At 50.3% G+C, this 19320-nt stretch overlaps 1 protein-coding gene across 12 annotated transcripts in view; it reads right to left on the bottom strand.

The window, feature by feature from the left end:
- kifc3 (kinesin family member C3) overlaps positions 1-19320 on the bottom strand; it is a 38967-nt gene that overhangs the window by 9753 nt on the left and 9894 nt on the right. For 10 of the 12 annotated variants that reach the window (XR_011521651.1, XR_011521650.1, XM_070555075.1 and 7 more), the window contains exons 2-10: positions 12329-12449; positions 10302-10441; positions 9771-9882; positions 7060-7130; positions 6900-6965; positions 6172-6321; positions 5868-6107; positions 633-794; positions 17-164 (exon numbers count right to left, since the gene is read on the bottom strand). Coding sequence is in view for 10 of the 12 variants with exons in the window: in XM_070555068.1 (XP_070411169.1) it covers positions 17-164; positions 633-794; positions 5868-6107; positions 6172-6321; positions 6900-6965; positions 7060-7130; positions 9771-9882; positions 10302-10441; positions 12329-12449 (1210 nt within the window). In the remaining 2 variants the exon portion in view is untranslated. Of the gene's footprint in view, positions 1-16; positions 165-632; positions 795-5867; positions 6108-6171; positions 6322-6899; positions 6966-7059; positions 7131-9770; positions 9883-10301; positions 10442-12328; positions 12450-15981; positions 16410-16453; positions 16610-19320 lie in introns of those variants that run through there. The other 2 variants (XM_070555074.1, XM_070555076.1) reach the window with 2 other exon arrangements.

Genomic DNA, 19320 nt, shown 5'->3' with positions numbered 1-19320 from the left:
ACGCACACACACACACCTGCCAGGTTCTCATGGACAGCTTTCATCTCGCTCTCTGCTCTGATGAACGCCTCCTCAATCACGCGGTTCTTCTCCTCCTCCAGGTTCTGCATCTCCACCTCCAGCTGACTCTGAGCTCGCTCCATCTCGCCCTTGTAGACCACGATCTGAAGTAAACAGCCAGAGCGTTTGTGTATCAGAACCTCATCCTCATCAGGAGCTTCATCTTCATTTGAGGAGTTTATTGTGTGGCTGAGATTACTACTGGTCCAGACCTGGTCCCGACAGACCTGGTTGAGATCTGAGGCCTCATTTGTAAAAACCTCTGTGCAGGATCCGTACTAAAACTCTGCTGAAACTCTAAGCAAAGTCATTTCTTTATAAATCACACTCTTAATAGAAATGTATTTGGGGTTTTTGGATCACATGCCATCTCCTAGAGTTCTCAATTCTAAACGGAGTCTGACCCGAGTAAGCCCTACAGGTCTCGTTGGTTTGTAATCGAGTTAACTGGGCAGGCCGAGTCGGGTCAGACACTGAGGATACATTATGACAGTTGTCCAGTCTCTGTTACCATGGTGATCTAGAGTCCAGTCTTGTTCTCAGAAACGGTTCCCTGCAGCACCTGTACCTACCTGGGTTCGAAGCTGAGTGCAGGTCCTCTGTGACTCGTGCAGCTGGGTCTTGAGCTCCTGCAGCAGTTGCTTCTGCACAGACAGCTGCTCCTGCAGGACGTCGTTCTTCATCTGCATCTCTGTCCGAACTTTCTGAGAGTCCGCCTCTGTCTGGGGCACATACTGAGAGACAGAGTTCAAAGGTCACTTCACCTTTGAATTTAATCATGAGTCAGGGTGCATGACTTGTCAGAACAAAACACAGGTCTACTAGATCTGGTCTCTCGTCTACAATGTCTGGTTCCCGATGCCTGGTCCCTAGTATCAGGTCCATGGTCTCTGGTCCCTGATGCCTGGTTCCTAGTCTCGGGTCCATGGTGTCTGGTCTCTGATGCCTGGTCCCTAGTCTCAGGTCCATGGTGTCTGGTCTCTGATGCCTGGTCCCTAGTTTCGGGTCCATGATGCCTGGTTCCTAGTCTTGGGTCAATGGTGTCTGGTCTCAGTTCCCTGATGCCTGGTTCCTAGTCTCAGGTCCATGGTGTCTGGTCTCTGATGCCTGGTCCCTAGTCTCAGGTCCATGGTCTCTGGTCCCTGATGCCTGGTCCCTAGTCTCAGGTCCATGGTGTCTGGTCTCTGATGCCTGGTTCCTAGTCTCGGGTCCATGGTGTCTGGTCTCTGATGCCTGGTCCCTAGTTTCGGGTCCATGATGCCTGGTTCCTAGTCTTGGGTCCATGGTGTCTGGTCTCAGTTCCCTGATGCCTGGTTCCTAGTCTCAGGTCCATGGTCTCTGGTCCCTGATGCCTGGTCCCTAGTCTCAGGTCCATGGTGTCTGGTCCCTGATGCCTGGTCCCTAGTCTCAGGTCCATGGTGTCTGGTCTCTGATGCCTGGTCCCTAGTCTCAGGTCCATGGTGTCTGGTCTCTGATGCCTGGTCCCTAGTCTCAGGTCCATGGTCTCTGGTCCCTGATGCCTGGTCCCTAGTCTCAGGTCCATGGTGTCTGGTCCCTGATGCCTGGTTCCTAGTCTCAGGTCCATGGTGTCTGGTCTCTGATGCCTGGTCCCTAGTCTCAGGTCCATGGTCTCTGGTCCCTGATGCCTGGTCCCTAGTCTCAGGTCCATGGTGTCTGGTCCCTGATGCCTGGTTCCTAGTCTCAGGTCCATGGTGTCTGGTCTCTGATGCCTGGTCCCTAGTCTCAGGTCCATGGTGTCTGGTCTCGGATGCCTGGTCCCTAGTTTCGGGTCCATGATGCCTGGTTCCTAGTCTCGGGTCCATGGTGTCTGGTCTCTGATGCCTGGTCCCTAGTCTCAGGTCCATGTTGTCTGGTCCCTGATGCCTGGTTCCTAGTCTCAGGTCCATGGTGTCTGGTCTCTGATGCCTGGTCCCTAGTCTCAGGTCCATGGTGTCTGGTCTCTGATGCCTGGTCCCTAGTCTCGGGTCCATGGTGTCTGGTCCCTGATGCCTGGTTCCTAGTCTCAGGTCCATGGTGTCTGGTCTCTGATGCCTGGTCCCTAGTCTCGGGTCCATGGTGTCTGGTCTCTGATGCCTGGTTCCTAGTCTCGGGTCCATGGTGTCTGGTCTCTGATGCCTGGTCCCTAGTCTCGGGTCCATGGTGTCTGGTCTCTGATGCCTGGTCCCTAGTCTCGGGTCCATGGTGTCTGGTCCCTGATGCCTGGTTCCTAGTCTCAGGTCCATGGTGTCTGGTCTCTGATGCCTGGTCCCTAGTCTCGGGTCCATGGTGTCTGGTCTCTGATGCCTGGTTCCTAGTCTCAGGTCCATGGTGTCTGGTCTCTGATGCCTGGTCCCTAGTCTCAGGTCCATGGTGTCTGGTCCCTGATGCCTGGTTCCTAGTCTCAGGTCCATGGTCTCTGGTCCCTGATGCCTGGTTCCTAGTCTCAGGTCCATGGTCTCTGGTCCCTGATGCCTGATCCCTAGTCTCAGGTCCATGGTGTCTGGTCCCTGATGCCTGGTTCCTAGTCTCAGGTCCATGGTCTCTGGTCCCTGATGCCTGGTTCCTAGTCTCAGGTCCATGGTCTCTGGTCCCTGATGTCTGGTTCCTAGTCTCAGGTCCATGGTCTCTGGTCCCTGATGTCTGGTTCCTAGTCTCAGGTCCATGGTGTCTGGTCTCAGTTCCCTGATGCCTGGTTCCTAGTCTCAGGTCCATGGTGTCTGGTCTCTGATGCCTGGTCCCTAGTCTCAGGTCCATGGTCTCTGGTCCCTGATGCCTGGTCCCTAGTCTCAGGTCCATGGTGTCTGGTCTCTGATGCCTGGTTCCTAGTCTCGGGTCCATGGTGTCTGGTCTCTGATGCCTGGTCCCTAGTTTCGGGTCCATGATGCCTGGTTCCTAGTCTTGGGTCCATGGTGTCTGGTCTCAGTTCCCTGATGCCTGGTTCCTAGTCTCAGGTCCATGGTCTCTGGTCCCTGATGCCTGGTCCCTAGTCTCAGGTCCATGGTGTCTGGTCCCTGATGCCTGGTCCCTAGTCTCAGGTCCATGGTGTCTGGTCTCTGATGCCTGGTCCCTAGTCTCAGGTCCATGGTGTCTGGTCTCTGATGCCTGGTCCCTAGTCTCAGGTCCATGGTCTCTGGTCCCTGATGCCTGGTCCCTAGTCTCAGGTCCATGGTGTCTGGTCCCTGATGCCTGGTTCCTAGTCTCAGGTCCATGGTGTCTGGTCTCTGATGCCTGGTCCCTAGTCTCAGGTCCATGGTCTCTGGTCCCTGATGCCTGGTCCCTAGTCTCAGGTCCATGGTGTCTGGTCCCTGATGCCTGGTTCCTAGTCTCAGGTCCATGGTGTCTGGTCTCTGATGCCTGGTCCCTAGTCTCAGGTCCATGGTGTCTGGTCTCGGATGCCTGGTCCCTAGTTTCGGGTCCATGATGCCTGGTTCCTAGTCTCGGGTCCATGGTGTCTGGTCTCTGATGCCTGGTCCCTAGTCTCAGGTCCATGGTCTCTGGTCCCTGATGCCTGGTCCCTAGTCTCAGGTCCATGGTGTCTGGTCCCTGATGCCTGGTTCCTAGTCTCAGGTCCATGGTGTCTGGTCTCTGATGCCTGGTCCCTAGTCTCAGGTCCATGGTCTCTGGTCCCTGATGCCTGGTCCCTAGTCTCAGGTCCATGGTGTCTGGTCCCTGATGCCTGGTTCCTAGTCTCAGGTCCATGGTGTCTGGTCTCTGATGCCTGGTCCCTAGTCTCAGGTCCATGGTGTCTGGTCTCTGATGCCTGGTCCCTAGTTTCGGGTCCATGATGCCTGGTTCCTAGTCTCAGGTCCATGGTGTCTGGTCTCTGATGCCTGGTCCCTAGTCTCGGGTCCATGGTGTCTGGTCCCTGATGCCTGGTTCCTAGTCTCAGGTCCATGGTGTCTGGTCTCTGATGCCTGGTCCCTAGTCTCAGGTCCATGTTGTCTGGTCCCTGATGCCTGGTTCCTAGTCTCAGGTCCATGGTGTCTGGTCTCTGATGCCTGGTCCCTAGTCTCAGGTCCATGGTGTCTGGTCTCTGATGCCTGGTCCCTAGTCTCGGGTCCATGGTGTCTGGTCCCTGATGCCTGGTTCCTAGTCTCAGGTCCATGGTGTCTGGTCTCTGATGCCTGGTCCCTAGTCTCGGGTCCATGGTGTCTGGTCTCTGATGCCTGGTTCCTAGTCTCGGGTCCATGGTGTCTGGTCTCTGATGCCTGGTCCCTAGTCTCGGGTCCATGGTGTCTGGTCTCTGATGCCTGGTCCCTAGTCTCGGGTCCATGGTGTCTGGTCCCTGATGCCTGGTTCCTAGTCTCAGGTCCATGGTGTCTGGTCTCTGATGCCTGGTCCCTAGTCTCGGGTCCATGGTGTCTGGTCTCTGATGCCTGGTTCCTAGTCTCAGGTCCATGGTGTCTGGTCTCTGATGCCTGGTCCCTAGTCTCAGGTCCATGGTGTCTGGTCCCTGATGCCTGGTTCCTAGTCTCAGGTCCATGGTCTCTGGTCCCTGATGCCTGGTTCCTAGTCTCAGGTCCATGGTCTCTGGTCCCTGATGCCTGATCCCTAGTCTCAGGTCCATGGTGTCTGGTCCCTGATGCCTGGTTCCTAGTCTCAGGTCCATGGTCTCTGGTCCCTGATGCCTGGTTCCTAGTCTCAGGTCCATGGTCTCTGGTCCCTGATGTCTGGTTCCTAGTCTCAGGTCCATGGTCTCTGGTCCCTGATGTCTGGTTCCTAGTCTCAGGTCCATGGTGTCTGGTCTCAGTTCCCTGATGCCTGGTTCCTAGTCTCAGGTCCATGGTGTCTGGTCTCTGATGCCTGGTTCCTAGTCTCGGGTCCATGGTGTCTGGTCTCTGATGCCTGGTTCCTAGTCTCGGGTCCATGGTCTCTGGTCCCTGATGCCTGGTCCCTAGTCTCAGGTCCATGGTGTCTGGTCCCTGATGCCTGGTCCCTAGTCTCAGGTCCATGGTGTCTGGTCTCTGATGCCTGGTTCCTAGTCTCGGGTCCATGGTCTCTGGTCTCTGATGCCTGGTTCCTAGTCTCGGGTCCATGGTGTCTGGTCTCTGATGCCTGGTTCCTAGTCTCGGGTCCATGGTCTCTGGTCCCTGATGCCAGGTTCCTAGTCTCGGGTCCATGGTGTCTGGTCCCTGATGCCTGGTTCCTAGTCTCAGGTCCATGGTCTCTGGTCCCTGATGCCTGGTTCCTAGTCTCAGGTCCATGGTCTCTGGTCCCTGATGTCTGGTTCCTAGTCTCAGGTCCATGGTGTCTGGTCTCAGTTCCCTGATGCCTGGTTCCTAGTCTCAGGTCCATGGTGTCTGGTCTCTGATGCCTGGTTCCTAGTCTCAGGTCCATGGTGTCTGGTCTCTGATGCCTGGTTCCTAGTCTCAGGTCCATGGTGTCTGGTCTCTGATGCCTGGTTCCTAGTCTCAGGTCCATGGTGTCTGGTCTCTGATGCCTGGTTCCTAGTCTCAGGTCCATGGTGTCTGGTCTCTGATGCCTGGTTCCTAGTCTCGGGTCCATGGTGTCTGGTCTCTGATGCCTGGTTCCTAGTCTCGGGTCCATGGTGTCTGGTCTCTGATGCCTGGTTCCTAGTCTCGGGTCCAAGGTATCTGGTCTCTGATGCCTGGTCCCTAGTCTCGGGTCCATGGTGTCTGGTCCTCGTTCCCTGATGTCGGGTCCCTGATCCTTAGTCTTCTGATACCTGATTAAGAGTCTCAGCGTGAAAAGTGAATCCAAACCCAAAGAAAGGAAGAACCTCCTTATTCTGAGGTCAGAAACAGAAGTAGATTTGTCCTCCCAGGGCTTCCATACCCGGTCCTCACCCTGACTCTAGGGGGCGCTGCAGCCTGCTTGGCCAGCTGTTCCTCACAATCCTGCAGCTGGAGGCGGAGTTTATGCTCAACCTCCCTCTGCCTCCTCCTCGACTCATCCAGGTGCTCCTGCAGACCCTCCACCCTACAGGTCTCTTTCCGGAGCTCCTGCTCCACCTCAGCCAGGTGCTGCTCCCTCAGCTGGGCCCGGTTCTCCTGGTAGGACATCTCTCTCCTCAGGACTTCCACTTCCTGCAACAAAAACAGGTGGGGTAGGTATGGACTTACCTGGGCATGTGCAGCTGTATGAACTCACCTGTCTGTGGGGGCAGCGGCTGCAGCTGCATGTTCCTGCAGCAACATCAAGCTTCTGGAACTCGGAGCTTCTGCAGGAATTCAGCTCCTGTTTCAGACGCTCATTCTCCACCACCAGCCGCTCCAGCTGCTTCTCCAGGTCCGTTGCCCCCTTCAGGTCAGGAGGACATGACAGGTTTTGCAAACACTCAAAATAAATGTTGCCGTTTCGGCTTGCGTTTAGCGCCCTCTAGTGTCTGTCTTAAGTAACGGTCATTAAAAGCAGAATTGAAACTCTTCCTTGCCGTGTGTTTGTTTTGAACACCGTAACCTAACTGCTGAAAGGCTCCGTTCGCCAGTTGGAGGTGCACGTTTATGAGGCGTTGCTTTCAGCCAAATAAATATGAAAGTGAAAAAAAACTGCTTAAGGTGTGAAAAACAGTCAGATAAAAAATACCCTGGATCGTAGCTTTATATATATGGTACACGGCCCGCCTTCTTAGGGTTCTACAACCCCCCAAGGCACTTCATAACACAATCAGTCATTGACCCATTCACATGCTGGTGATGATGAGCTACAATGTAGCCACAGCTTCCTTGGGGCGCACTGACAGAGGTGAGGCATGCCAAACGCTGGCGCCATCAGTCCCTGCGACCACCACCAGCAGGCAACGTGAGTTAAGTGTCTGAGCGACTACCGTTTATGACCAGGAGACCTGATGCAGACAGGTGTGACCAGCAGGACCTCACCAATTCAGAGCGGAGTCTCTCCAGCTCCTGGGTCTGATTGAACAGCTTCTCCTCCAGCTCCTCCACCTGCAAACCCCACAGACACCAACAAGTCCTTCAGAAGTTCCAGAAGATTCTGAAGAGGAATCTCACTCACTCACTCACTCACTCACTCACTCACCTGTGTGCGCAGCTGGCCGACGAGCTGCTCTTCTTCTGGACAGCTGAAACGATCGGACCGCACCTGCACACCTTCAGACACACAGAACCACATTAAACGCAACACCTGTCTGACCAATCAGAACCAGCGACAACCATCAGAACCAACACCATAAAGGTAAAACTTTATTTCTAACCAACGTTGGTTCTGGAGAGTGTTCAGATTTCTTTGGTACATCCCAGACTGCTGCTGCATCCTGTCCCCTCTCATCATTCAGGTTTCCATAGAAACATTGCCCACTGTGCTTAGCGTATTCATGCCATATTTACAGCTGTCCACGTAAATAGGAACACTGTGTTCAGAGTAGGGCTGCAACAACAAATCGATAAATTCGATGAAAATCGATTACTAAAAGCGTTGGCAACGAATTGCGTCATCGATTCGTTGTGTTGCACAACTCTTCCAAAAGCCCCCTCCCCTCCCGCCTGCTGTTGCGAGCAGACCAGAGAGCCGGCAGGTGTTTGGAAGAGGAACATGGCAGAAGCAGCGAGACCCAAAAAAAGTAAAAACTTCTAAAGTTTGGGAGCATTTTCAGTTAAATCAGGCGAAGACATTCGTTACCTGCAACGTTTGTAGGTCAGACTTAGCATGGCACGGGAGTACTACGGTGATGCAGCATCTTAAACGCAAGCATGTCAGAATCATCAGCGAGGAAGGAGAGAGCTCGGTGTCCGGGTAAGTTAAAAACTTTTCAAAAGTGATTCACCCAAGCCCCGGATTATTACACAGGCTAGACATGCCCTAAGCTCGTTAAAAAAGTCTATGAAATCGTAAGCGCGACGCTATTAGATGGGGGGTGGGGGGGTTGGACTCGAGCTGCTGCGAACCGGTTCCGTCGTCACATTCCCGCAGAAACTGGATGATCACACCGGGGCCAGACTACTAGCATGTGGTTTTACAACCACAATGTCCTCAGAAGCAAAAACGCTTTTAAAAGGGAGGGAGGAGTCCTAACTGTTGCTGCAGGCGTGTTGTGTGTGAGTGCAGTTATATACTGGTTAATATATTTTTGGGTTCAGTTGCTTTCATGTGGCCTAATGCGAGTCTATTTGGGATCATTGGAATGATCAGCAGCATTTCTTGATGTGACTTTATGGCAGTTGTTCAGGGCATCATCACAAGGAGGATGGCATTCATTTACTTTTGTTTTATTTGGTATTTTTTCAGTCATTTTTGGAAATGGTGATTAATTTTGATTAATTCACAGCCAATGTTTAATTACATTTAAAAATTAGTTGTTTGACATCCCCAATTATAATAAATGTCTACAGCGGAGATCAAACAAAACAGATGAGAATTCCCCTTAAAGAGCAAGTCACCCCCAAATAAACTTTTTTTTGCTGATAAACATAATAAACGAGTGTCTAATCGTGCTGCAGACACGTGTCGTCAATAATTTGGCACTTCAGTGCATCTTAGTTAAAATTTAAATATTCTGCCTAAAACTGGCAGTGTTGTGCTGTTGTCAGGTAAAAACTCTGCACTGTATTTTAATTTAAATCTGCCACCGCTATTGGCTAAGAAGTATGCTATGATGTAAACTGGTACATTATGATGTCACAATGCTGACGTGAGCCTGAGTGTGTGTGTATTTGTTAGCGGCTCCGCCCTCTCGGTCTGTCAGGCAACAGCATGTATTGCATTTTTCAAACATGAAGCGGGAGTGGAGTTAGACTCTGGTAGGGGTTGACTTGCTCTTTAAGCTGTTTAACTTGGACCAAGAATTTTAGGTCACAGATAGGTGTAGCTTAGGGTCTCTGTCTATACACCTTATAAGACAATTTAGGTGATGGCATGTTGTTTTTCTGCTATTGAACTGTTTTCTAATAATGTTGTGTTTAATAAATTGAAGGAAGGAGAGAAATAACGTTTCCCTAGCAGTTTTTAAAAATGTCCCTATGTAATCTGATTAATCGATTAATCGTGTCGAGACCCCATCTGATTCAACGATTATCCAAATAATCGTTTGTTGCAGCCCTAGTTCAGAGACTCTTTTCTGTTTGTTTCTAACCTTTTCTTCACAGGTACGGACCAAAACTGGGTCAGATATGTAGTTCTGGCTTAGTTCTGATGGGTGTAACATCCAGCAATGGTCAGTTTAGGTACAGTCTGACCTTTCAACATCTATTCAACATCCGGTCAGAAAGGAGACACAACGCTGCATGTGTTTCCTTTAAATGAGCCTGCCTTCATACCAGCTGGGACTCAGACTCTGCAGCTCTGAAAGATAAACAATAACTTTCTTTCCCAAGGTCCCATCTGTCTGCCTCCACAGAAGGAACAACTCCAGCTCGAACCGGTTGCTAAATTCAAGAATGATTTCCTAAATCAGTATGAACTTCTTCCATGACTTATAATCTAGATAATCATTAAACATTTGTTTATTACTACTTATAATAATTATAGTATAATGAAATGCTTCATTAATCTGTGCTCACTGAATGGATGTTATGTTATGTTTGTCTACTAGAACCGGCCATGTGTTCAACATGTTTATACGACGAGGTCGTCACACCTGCACTCACACAATAACAAGTACGGCTACGTTAAACCCTGACACATAGTATTAACCCAGTCAGAACATCCTGTGTGTGTGTGTGTGTGTGTGTGTGTGTGTGTGTGTGTGTGTGTGTGTGTGTGTGTGTGTGTGTGTGTGTGTGTGAACATCTAACCAGTGGGCTTAGTTGACAGCTGCTCCTCCTGCAGCTTCTGAACACCTCCACCTGTCAGGTGATGGGCGATTTCCTCAGAGTGAATACAAGTTTGAAGCTGACACACTTTGTCCTAGAGACCACACACACACACACACACACACACACACACACACACACACACACGCACACACACACACACACACACACACACACACACACCATCATTTCCATAACAAGGAGAACAAATTTAACTGTAGCAACAGTAAACACAAACATGGAACGTAAAGCCTAAAGCAGCATAACTAAAGGGATGAGCCAGGACAATCTTAACTAGACAGGGTGTGCGTCTCACAGATGGAAAGAGGAAGTTGGTGCCACCAGAGAAGTTCTGCCTCCTGTTCTACTTGTAGAACCTCTGGGACCCGGTTGGACCCACTGGGACTTGTCTGGACCAAGCTGCTTTAGTAGGAATGTTCTGCTCCCTGCTGATTAAACCGCCTTACAGTAACTTTGTGGCGGTCCTGAAGGTTGGAACCTTCTGGGGTTTACCTGGATGAGCGGCTGCTGGCTCCGTGTGTTTGGGTCAGTACGCTCGGCAGTCAGAGAACGGCGCTGTAAGAAGGCGGCAGCGGGAAGAGACAGAAAGGAGCTGTCGTCCTCATCACTCATCAGGAATTCCACCAAATTCGCTGAAAACACAAAAATACCAAAATTCTTTAATTCAGTTTTATTATACAGCACCAACTAACAACAAGAGTCAGGCAAGGTACACCAGCTCCAGTCCTGGTCCTCGTGGGCCACCATACACCACACTTAAATAGGGACACCCTATGAACTCACACCCCTCGACAGGAACGCACAATTGAGGTGTGCAAGGGTGGAAGTGCTTGTATTGGGACTGGCCCGTAGATGAGCTGCTGAACAGGTGATTCAACAGCTGAATCAGGAGCGTTGGAGCAGGGAAACAACAAAAACATGCTGAACACCAGCCCTCTAGGACCGGGGTTCCCCACCGCTGTTCCAAAGGTTTTTCTTACATGCCTTTTCCAACAGCACTACTCAGCGTGACTCGGGTTGGTGTGGTTGGGTTTGGCCGCCTTTTCCAACAGCATAGTTCGGTACTTTCCCTTTACTTTCTAGCTGCTGCCTCCTTGAGGCTCCAAGTGCTCTGACCCAGGCTGGCATCGTGACAGTTACCGCTGATTGTGTAGGGGGTGGAGTCAGCTGTCTGGCTGTTGCCTCCCGGCCTGCAGCCACTTCCTGGTTCAGAGTCTGATAAAAATCCATAAAACTGAGCAGAATGTTCAACATCACCATTTTTGTGTAGAGTTGTGTTTGTGTGTACAGAGCAACTCACACTGTTTACTGATCACCTCGTGCTATTTTTGTCTCTAGTAAAGATCGCGCACATCACCCCTACCTTCTTCTGGGACGACGGTGGCACAGGAGTTAAGTGCTCGCCCCGTAATCGGAAGGTTGCAGGTTCGAGTCCCGCTCAGTCTGTCGCTGTCGTTGTGTCCTTGGGCAAGACACTTAACCCACGTTGCCTGCTGGTGGTGGTCGGAGGGACTGGTGGCGCCAGTGCTCGGCAGCCTCGCCTCTGTCAGTGCGCCCCAGGGCAGCTGTGGCTACATTGTAGCTCATCCCCACCAGTGTGTGAATGTGTGTGTGAATGGGTGAATGACTGATTGTGTTGTAAAGCGCCTTGGGGGGTTCCAGGACTCTAGAAGGTGCTATATCAAATACAGGCCATTTTACCTTCTTGAGTGCTACGTCTGCACCCAGTGTAAATTGGGGGTCAGTCTGGTGGTTCAAAACCCTCGTTAACACTAGCAGAGCTAGCTTAATCTTGTCTCTGGACCTCACCCTCATCAGAACAACAAGCTGCAGGTCAGAGGGGTCCTGCCCCATTCAATGCATTGGAGCTCATGGATCTGATGTAGCACAGGTCCTGCTGCTGCAGCTCCGAGGGGAGCCGCTGCTGCAGAAAACAGAAAACAAAAAATCTTCATCTTTTGTTTAACGAACCCAGTTCAACCTGCAGCTTTGGAACATACTGCTGGATCAGCACCACATGGTTCTGATCACCCTGCTAGATCAGACGATTCAATAAAACAGAAGCAGAAATATCAGATGAGGTAGGACAAGCAGAGGTGATGTGTGGTTGTTACACTACAGCAGCCAGATCAGGATCTGGATCCGGGTCCGGGTCAGGTTCAGGTTTAGGGTCCAGATCGGGGACCAGGTCTTTGTGCTAGGAACATTCTGAGCTGAACGTTAATCTTTAAACATGGATCAGAGAACCTTGAGAGCAGCAGGAAGTCCAACAATAGTTCCAGTGTTTGCTCCCCTGATCCTCCTCTCCAGGGGACTCCCACTGGGAACACAAACCAGCACCAAACACCAGAACGAGGAAAATGAACAGGACATTTTCAGCTCACCTGTGTGTCTCTCAGACAGTTCAACACCTGGGGTTTCTCTCACTGTCAAGTTCCAGTAGGACTCACCTGTTCAGCCTGCTGTGAAGGAAAGAATGCAGCCACACCAGATTTTTCAGGTCCCTCCCACTGACTCACCATCCAATGAGAGGTCCTTGTTCCAAAGCTCCTGCAGGCAGAGGGCGTGGCCAATGTCCCAGGTCTTTCTTGTACCAAACATGGCCGCAGGGCTGAGCAGAGAGCGGGACCGCTGGGCCGGCTGGAGGACACACAAAGGAAGAAAATGTTTTAGAGAAATCCATTCATAAAACAGGAGGATAACACCAGCAGCTGATCGTTTCACCTCAGAGTCAAAGTCAGCTCTAAATACTCAGAACTGCACCGCCCCCTGGTGGCTGGCTACAGCTCTTCACGTTAACTTCAGTTTCACTCTAAAATGACGCTGAACAGGAAATGTGGGTTGGAGAGAGAGACTAGTAGGGGCATGACTTGCTCTTTAAGAATCAGTTTCACCCCAAAACAAGACCAGCACAATCATCTGGTCTGATCTGGAACAAGTCGGAGGAGAAAGCCGACACGCAAACATGAAGAAACCAAAATATTCTTGACCAAAAGTATTTGCTGGAGATTCAAGTTCAACGGTCTGAAGACTTCCTACTATCGCCAGGAGTCGGGTCAAACAGGAGAGAATGTCTTTGTGGAGACACCGATGGCTCCTGCTTAGTGATGCACTGAAAATTCAACCACCGAAAACTTTTGGCCAGAAATTACCCAAAAGTTCATTTTCGGCCAAAAACACCTAAATCATAGAAACAACACAGCCAAAAAACTGGTGAACCTTGTTTTCATTTCATTTAGCTCCGCCCTCATGTGGCATTCTGCTCTTTGCTTCATTAAAATTGTACCGATTTCAAAAGTAAATGTTTTCCCTTTTAGTAATTCCGTTTTATTACGATCGCTGGAATTTTCATAATATAAGATGCACTTTTACCTACGGAAAAGGGTGGCTTGCCAACTCCGGGTCGGGGGAGAAGTCCTACCTCAAGTGGAGGAGTTTAAGTATCTCGGGGTCTTGTTCACAAGTGAGGGTAGGAGGGATCGGGAGATCGACAGGCGGATTGGTTCGGCGTCTGCAGTGATGCGAACGCTGAGCCGATCTGTCGTGGTGAAGAGGGAGCTGAGCCAGAAAGCCAGGCTCTCGATTTACCGGTCCATCTACATCCCAATCCTCACCTATGGTCATGAGCTTTGGGTAATGACCGAAAGAACGAGATCGCGGATACAAGCGGCCGAAATGAGTTTCCTCCGTAGGGTGGCCGGGCTCAGCCTTAGAGATAGGGTGAGGAGCTCGGACATTCGGGAGGGACTCGGAGTAGAACCGCTGCTCCTCCGGATCGAAAGGAGTCAGTTGAGGTGGTTTGGGCATCTGGTCAGGATGCCTCCTGGACGCCTCCCTGGGGAGGTGTTTCGGGCATGTCCTGCCGGCAGGAGGCCCCCGGGTTGACCCAGGACACGTTGGAGAGGTTACATCTCCAATCTGGTCTGGGAACGCCTTGGGGTCCTGCCGGAGGAGCTGGTGGAGGTGGCCGGGGAGAGGACGGCCTGGAGCTCCCTAGTTGGGATGCTGCCCCCGCGACCCGGACCCGGATAAGCAGAGGAAGACGACGACAACGACTTACCTACAGTTTCGCATCTACCCGGCTTTTTTGTTGTGGTCTTCTTTTACATTCCCACTACGTCTGTGACTATTAGCGGTGCTTTTACATCCTTTCTACACCCACCATGTCCTAAACAGTGAAATCATCTTTGGATCATGTGTGTGAAGCTATACTCAAGAAGCACACAGACCTTGTGCGGCTGCTGCGCAGCTGCAGCGTCACTTTGTTTCTCACTAGACGAGTGAATATCTTCATCAGAGGGTGAATATTACTCTTCAGAATCTAGAGTCAGCCATTACCAGACAACGAACTTTGTCAACAATGAACAGACCGGTCAGCATCGTCAATGTTTCCTCTCCAATATATAATAATATTTGCCCTTTGTGAGCTCCTCTTGACCTCTTGTTTGTGAGCTCCTCTCCTCGGTCAGGATCCTCCCAACGGGGGGCAGTTTTCATTTTCATACTCCAAACATTTCAAAAGAAGCACCCAACTCAGACTGAAGCTACAAATCTACTATCTTCTGGTGTAAAGTAATAACTTCCTGAGGGATTATGATGCTTGTTGCAATATTGCAACTTCGGCGCTTAAAGGGTTAATTTTACAATCTTTCTCAGCAGGCCTTTCAGTTATAAGCCTGTACATTTATAATTTTAATTATTTATAATGTAGCCTACACAGTGGTGTCAAGTGAAACATTTTATTTTGAGTTTTTATTTATATTGTGCATGGTTTAACGTCTGTGCTAAATAAATATTTTCATATTTTTGTAATTGATTTGTAGCAATGACTTGATTTAGTGAGGTTAGTACACATCATTGCCATAAATGTTATGGCTCTAATTACTGACATCATTTATTTCGGCCTTGGTTTCATCATTTTCGGTTTTGGCCAAGAATTTCCATTTCGGTGCATCCCTCGACCCGTTGTCACATGTTTACCAAGAAAAAATTATTTTGAGATTTGCTTTGGTTTCATTGGCCAAGCCCACTCCTTACTAACCAGCATGAACATTAAACCCAACTCCTGCAAAATCATCATTTATTGAGCGCATTTGAAGTCCAGCATGAGAGCTGACCAAAGTGCTTCACAGGCAAATAGAGAAAATTAAAAACCATCAAACCAAAATAAAGCAATAAAAACACAGATAAAACCAATAAAAACTTATCACAAACTAAAAGCCAATCCACACAAGTGAGTCTTTAAATGAGATGTAAAAACCACCAGAGAGGGAGCCTGCCTTACACCAAGAGGCTGGGGGGTGGCATAGATAAATGCTCGTTCTCCCCATGATTTATAGCGCATCCTGGGAGTGCAGAGAAGGAGGTGATCTGCTGACCTCAACGAGTGCTACGGAACATATGGGGGTGAGCAGATCGGAAAGATATACAGGTGCTAGTTTATTGAAAGCCTTGTACACAAGGGTCGGAAGCTTAAATTGAACCCGGAACACAACCGGAAGCCAATGTAGATGTTCCAGGACTGGAGTAATGTGGCTACGTCGGTTTGTTTTTGTCAGGAACCTATCAGATGCACTCTAGACGACCTGTGGACGATTAAGAGCTGAGCTTGGAGCTCCAATAAGGAGGGCATTCGCATAGTCTAAACGAGAGGTTACAGAAGCGTGTAAAATCAATTCCAAATGCCGTCTCTTTCAGATTGGTCTGAGACAAGCCAGACGACATAGCTGACAAAAGCAAGACTCCACAACCGAATTTATCTGAGGAACCATCAATAGGTCGACATCTAATTTTACCCCACGACTTGTCACACTCTTAAAAACTGGGTCAAGATGGGACTGGGAGCCAGAAGGATTTTGAGGGCTAAAAACGATGGACTGATTTAAACTCATTTAGTTTGAGGTAATTGGCACGAAGAAGTCTTATTTCTAGACAACCCGGCATTAGAGAGTACCGGGCTCAGAGTGAGCATATCTGTGTTAGTTGAGCATATTCCAGATAGCAGCACTATATTTGTGTGGGACATCAGACAGCGGGAGATACAGACAAAAGACTCTCGAATATCAATAAATGATTTTCAGGGTACGGATGTTAACAGATCAATACTAACAGGACAGATAACAAATCAAACTGATTTGACAGTGGGCTTGTCCTCACTACCGTCACTCCTAACCTGTCCAGAGTTCACAGACGCTTCAGAAGAACGACCCAGCTCCAGTGTTTCCTGAGAGTGGTCATCGGAGAGCTTTCTAAGCTGAAAGCTCCACACCCTCCATTCCGCTCTGTAGCCAAACAGCTGATCGATAACATGTTCTCCTGCCTCACCAACAGCAGCTGATGGTTCTGGCCCATTTCCTCAGAAACAAGCAGGTTTCAGTCACTCGAGCTAAAACTATCTGCCTGTGTCTGCTCTGCTCCACGGGGACCGACGATCACAAAGAAAAACACAAAAATCAGGCAGTGAGAAAAAGAAAATCATTCAGACAAAAGGAGGATCAGGACCAGAGGAGGCCGTCTGATCGTAACCAGGTCACTGGCTGAAACATAAACCTCCACTTGGCTTCAGGTTACAGCCAGACCAGCTACATGTAAGCAGCCTCTCTCTCTCCTCCACCCACCCATCCATCCATCTGCTGGACTCCTACCTCCCTGCAGCCACGTCCACATCATCACCGCATCTTCTTCAGACCTGCAGCTTCATTGCGACTAACAGCAGAACAGCCTCCACTGCACGCACGCACGCACACACACACACACCTCGTTTCCCTGGAAACTGTATGGCAGCATCTCAGCTCTCACGACCCCTCCTCCCCTCACACCCCTACCCAACAGATAAATATTTCAGTTGCCCCTCCCCCACTTAAATGCTGCGTGAGTGTGTGTGTGTGTGTGTGTGTGTGTGTGTGTGTGTGTGTGTTAATCTGCACCAACTGCAGCACATTCCTTTCCAGTTTCAGGAATCGATTTCATAACAAAACCAAAATTCCTTGGTCTGAATCTCTTAACAGATTCCTGCAGGGTGATCCACCAATCACACTGCAAGCGAACACTGCAAGCGGGAAGTAGACAGGAAGTAGAAAGGAAGTGCCAAATTAGGAGCCGTAACAGTTCCATCCTAACAAATGGAGAACTACTGGAGCATGTGGCAGCACCATAACATTTTTTGACACCCTGATCTTTTATTTTGACAGTTTGCCGAACTTCCTGCCTGCTATTAATACATCATTGCATTGTGGGAAATTAAAGCTTTCCCAGAGATCCAAACATCAATTGGAAACGTCACCCAAAAAAAAATAGGAAGCTTGAATTTTCAATAACTATTTTATGGGATGTTTGTTTCTAAGACAGCAGGCAACATGGAACCAGTACTCTCTGAAGACGATGAGGAATAGGGTCTAGATTCAAGAGATCCTCCAATGAGAAACCATTTTTACTTATTCCATCGATTCATTTTCATCCGCTTATCCGGAGTCGGGTCACAGGGGCAGTAGCCTAAGGCGAGAGGCCCAGACTTCCCACTCCCAAGCCACTTGGGCCAGCTCCTCAGGGGGAATCCCAAAGCGTTCCCTGGCCAGGTGAGAGACAGTCCCTCCACCGTGTCCTAGTTCTACCTTTAGGTCTCCTCCCGGTTGGACATGCCTGGAAAACCTCACCAGGGAGGCATCCAGGAGGCATCCTGACCAGATGCCTGAGCCACCTCAACTGGCTCCTCTTGATGTGGAGGAGCAGCAGGTCCCTCCCGAATGACCGAGCTTCTCACCCTATCTCTATGGGAGAGCCCAGCCATTCTTCGGAGAAAACTCATTACGGCCGCTTGTATCCGCGATCTCGTTCTTTCGGTGATTACCCAAAGCTCATGACCATAGGTGAGGGTAGAAACGTAGATCGACCTGTAAATCGAGAGCTTCGCCTTCTGACTGAGCTCTCTCTTCACCACGACAGACCGGTACAACGCCCGCATCACTGCAGATGCAGCACCAATCCACCTATCGATCTCACGCTCCAGTTTTCCCTCACTTGTGAACAAGACCCCGAGATACTTAAACTCCTCCTCTTGGGGCAGGACCTCATCCCTGACCCGGAGAAGGCGTTCTACCCTTTTCCGAATCAAGACCATGGTCTCAGATTTAGAGGAGCTGATTCTCATCCCAGCTGCTTCACACTCGGCTGCGAACCACTCCAGCGAAAGCTGAAGATCACGTTCTAATGAAACCAACAGGACCACATCATCTGCGAAAAGCAGAGACCTGATCCCCAGGCCACCAAAATGGATGCCCTCCACACCTTGGCTGTGCCTAGAAATCCTGTCAATAAAGGTTATGAACAGAACTGGTGACAAAGGGCAGCCTTGGCGGAGTCCAACTCTCACTGGGAACGAGCCCGACTTACTGCTGGCAATGCGGACCAAGCTCTGACACCGGTCGTACAGGGACCTAACAGCCCATATCAGAGGGCCTGGTACCCCATACTCCCGGAGTACCCACCACAAGGCCCCCCGAGGGACGTGGCCAAACGCCTTCTCCAAATCCACAAAACACACGTAGACTGGTTGGGCAAATCCCCACGCACCCTCCAGGATCCCCCTAAGGGTATAGAAATGGTCCAGTGTTCCACGGCCAGGACGAAAACTACATTGCTCCGTCTGAATCTGAGGTTCAACAATCCGACGGACCCTCCTCTCCAGAACCCCTGAATAGACCTTACCAGGAAGGCTCAGGAGTGTGATCCCCCTAAAGTTGGAACACACCCTGCGGTCCCCCTTTATAAATAAGGGGACCACCACCCCGGTCTGCCAGTCCAGTGGGACTGACCCTGATGTCCACGCGATATTGCAGAGCCGCGTCAGCTAACACAGCCCCACAACATCCAGAGCCTAAAGGAACTCCGGGCGGATCTCATCCACCCCTGGAGCCTTGCCACAGAGGAGCTTTTTAACCACCTCAGTGACCTCAGGACCAGAGATTTGAGAGGCCAACCCAAAGTCCTCAAACTCTGCTTCCTCACTGGAAGACGTTTCAGTGGGATTGAGGAGGTCTTCGAAGTATTCTGCCCACTGATCCACAACGTCCTGAGTCAACACATTCTCACACCCAAGGCGTCAAAATATGACGCGTGTGATCAGGCCTCAATATATGACGATTCGGGATGCCCTAGCGCGTCAGGAGACGATGATCAGGGACACGCTAGGACACGTGGCTCTGCTGGCGTCACTGTTTGACGCGGGCGGTCATACGGACATTATTCAACTATTTAACCTTCCCCTCACCCCAATCCTAACCCTAACCTTAAGGTCCATAAACTGTGACCTTAAGGTTAGGATTGGGGTGAGGGGAAGGTTAAGTAGTTCACAAGTAGTTCTAATGTCCGTCTCAGCACCAGCGTTGGATACCGAGCTCTGGGACGCTGCGTCAGCAGTTTCTCCCTGATCGTCGTCTCCTGACGCGCTGGGGCGTCCTGAATCGTCATATATTGAGGCTTGGTCACACGCGTCATATTTTGACACCTTGGATGT

This window comes from Nothobranchius furzeri, chromosome 9 (genome assembly GCF_043380555.1).
Source record: "Nothobranchius furzeri strain GRZ-AD chromosome 9, NfurGRZ-RIMD1, whole genome shotgun sequence".
NCBI classification, from domain to species: Eukaryota; Metazoa; Chordata; class Actinopteri; order Cyprinodontiformes; family Nothobranchiidae; genus Nothobranchius; species Nothobranchius furzeri.
Note: the sequence above shows the minus strand (reverse complement) of the source record. Positions and strands in the feature narration are given on the sequence as shown.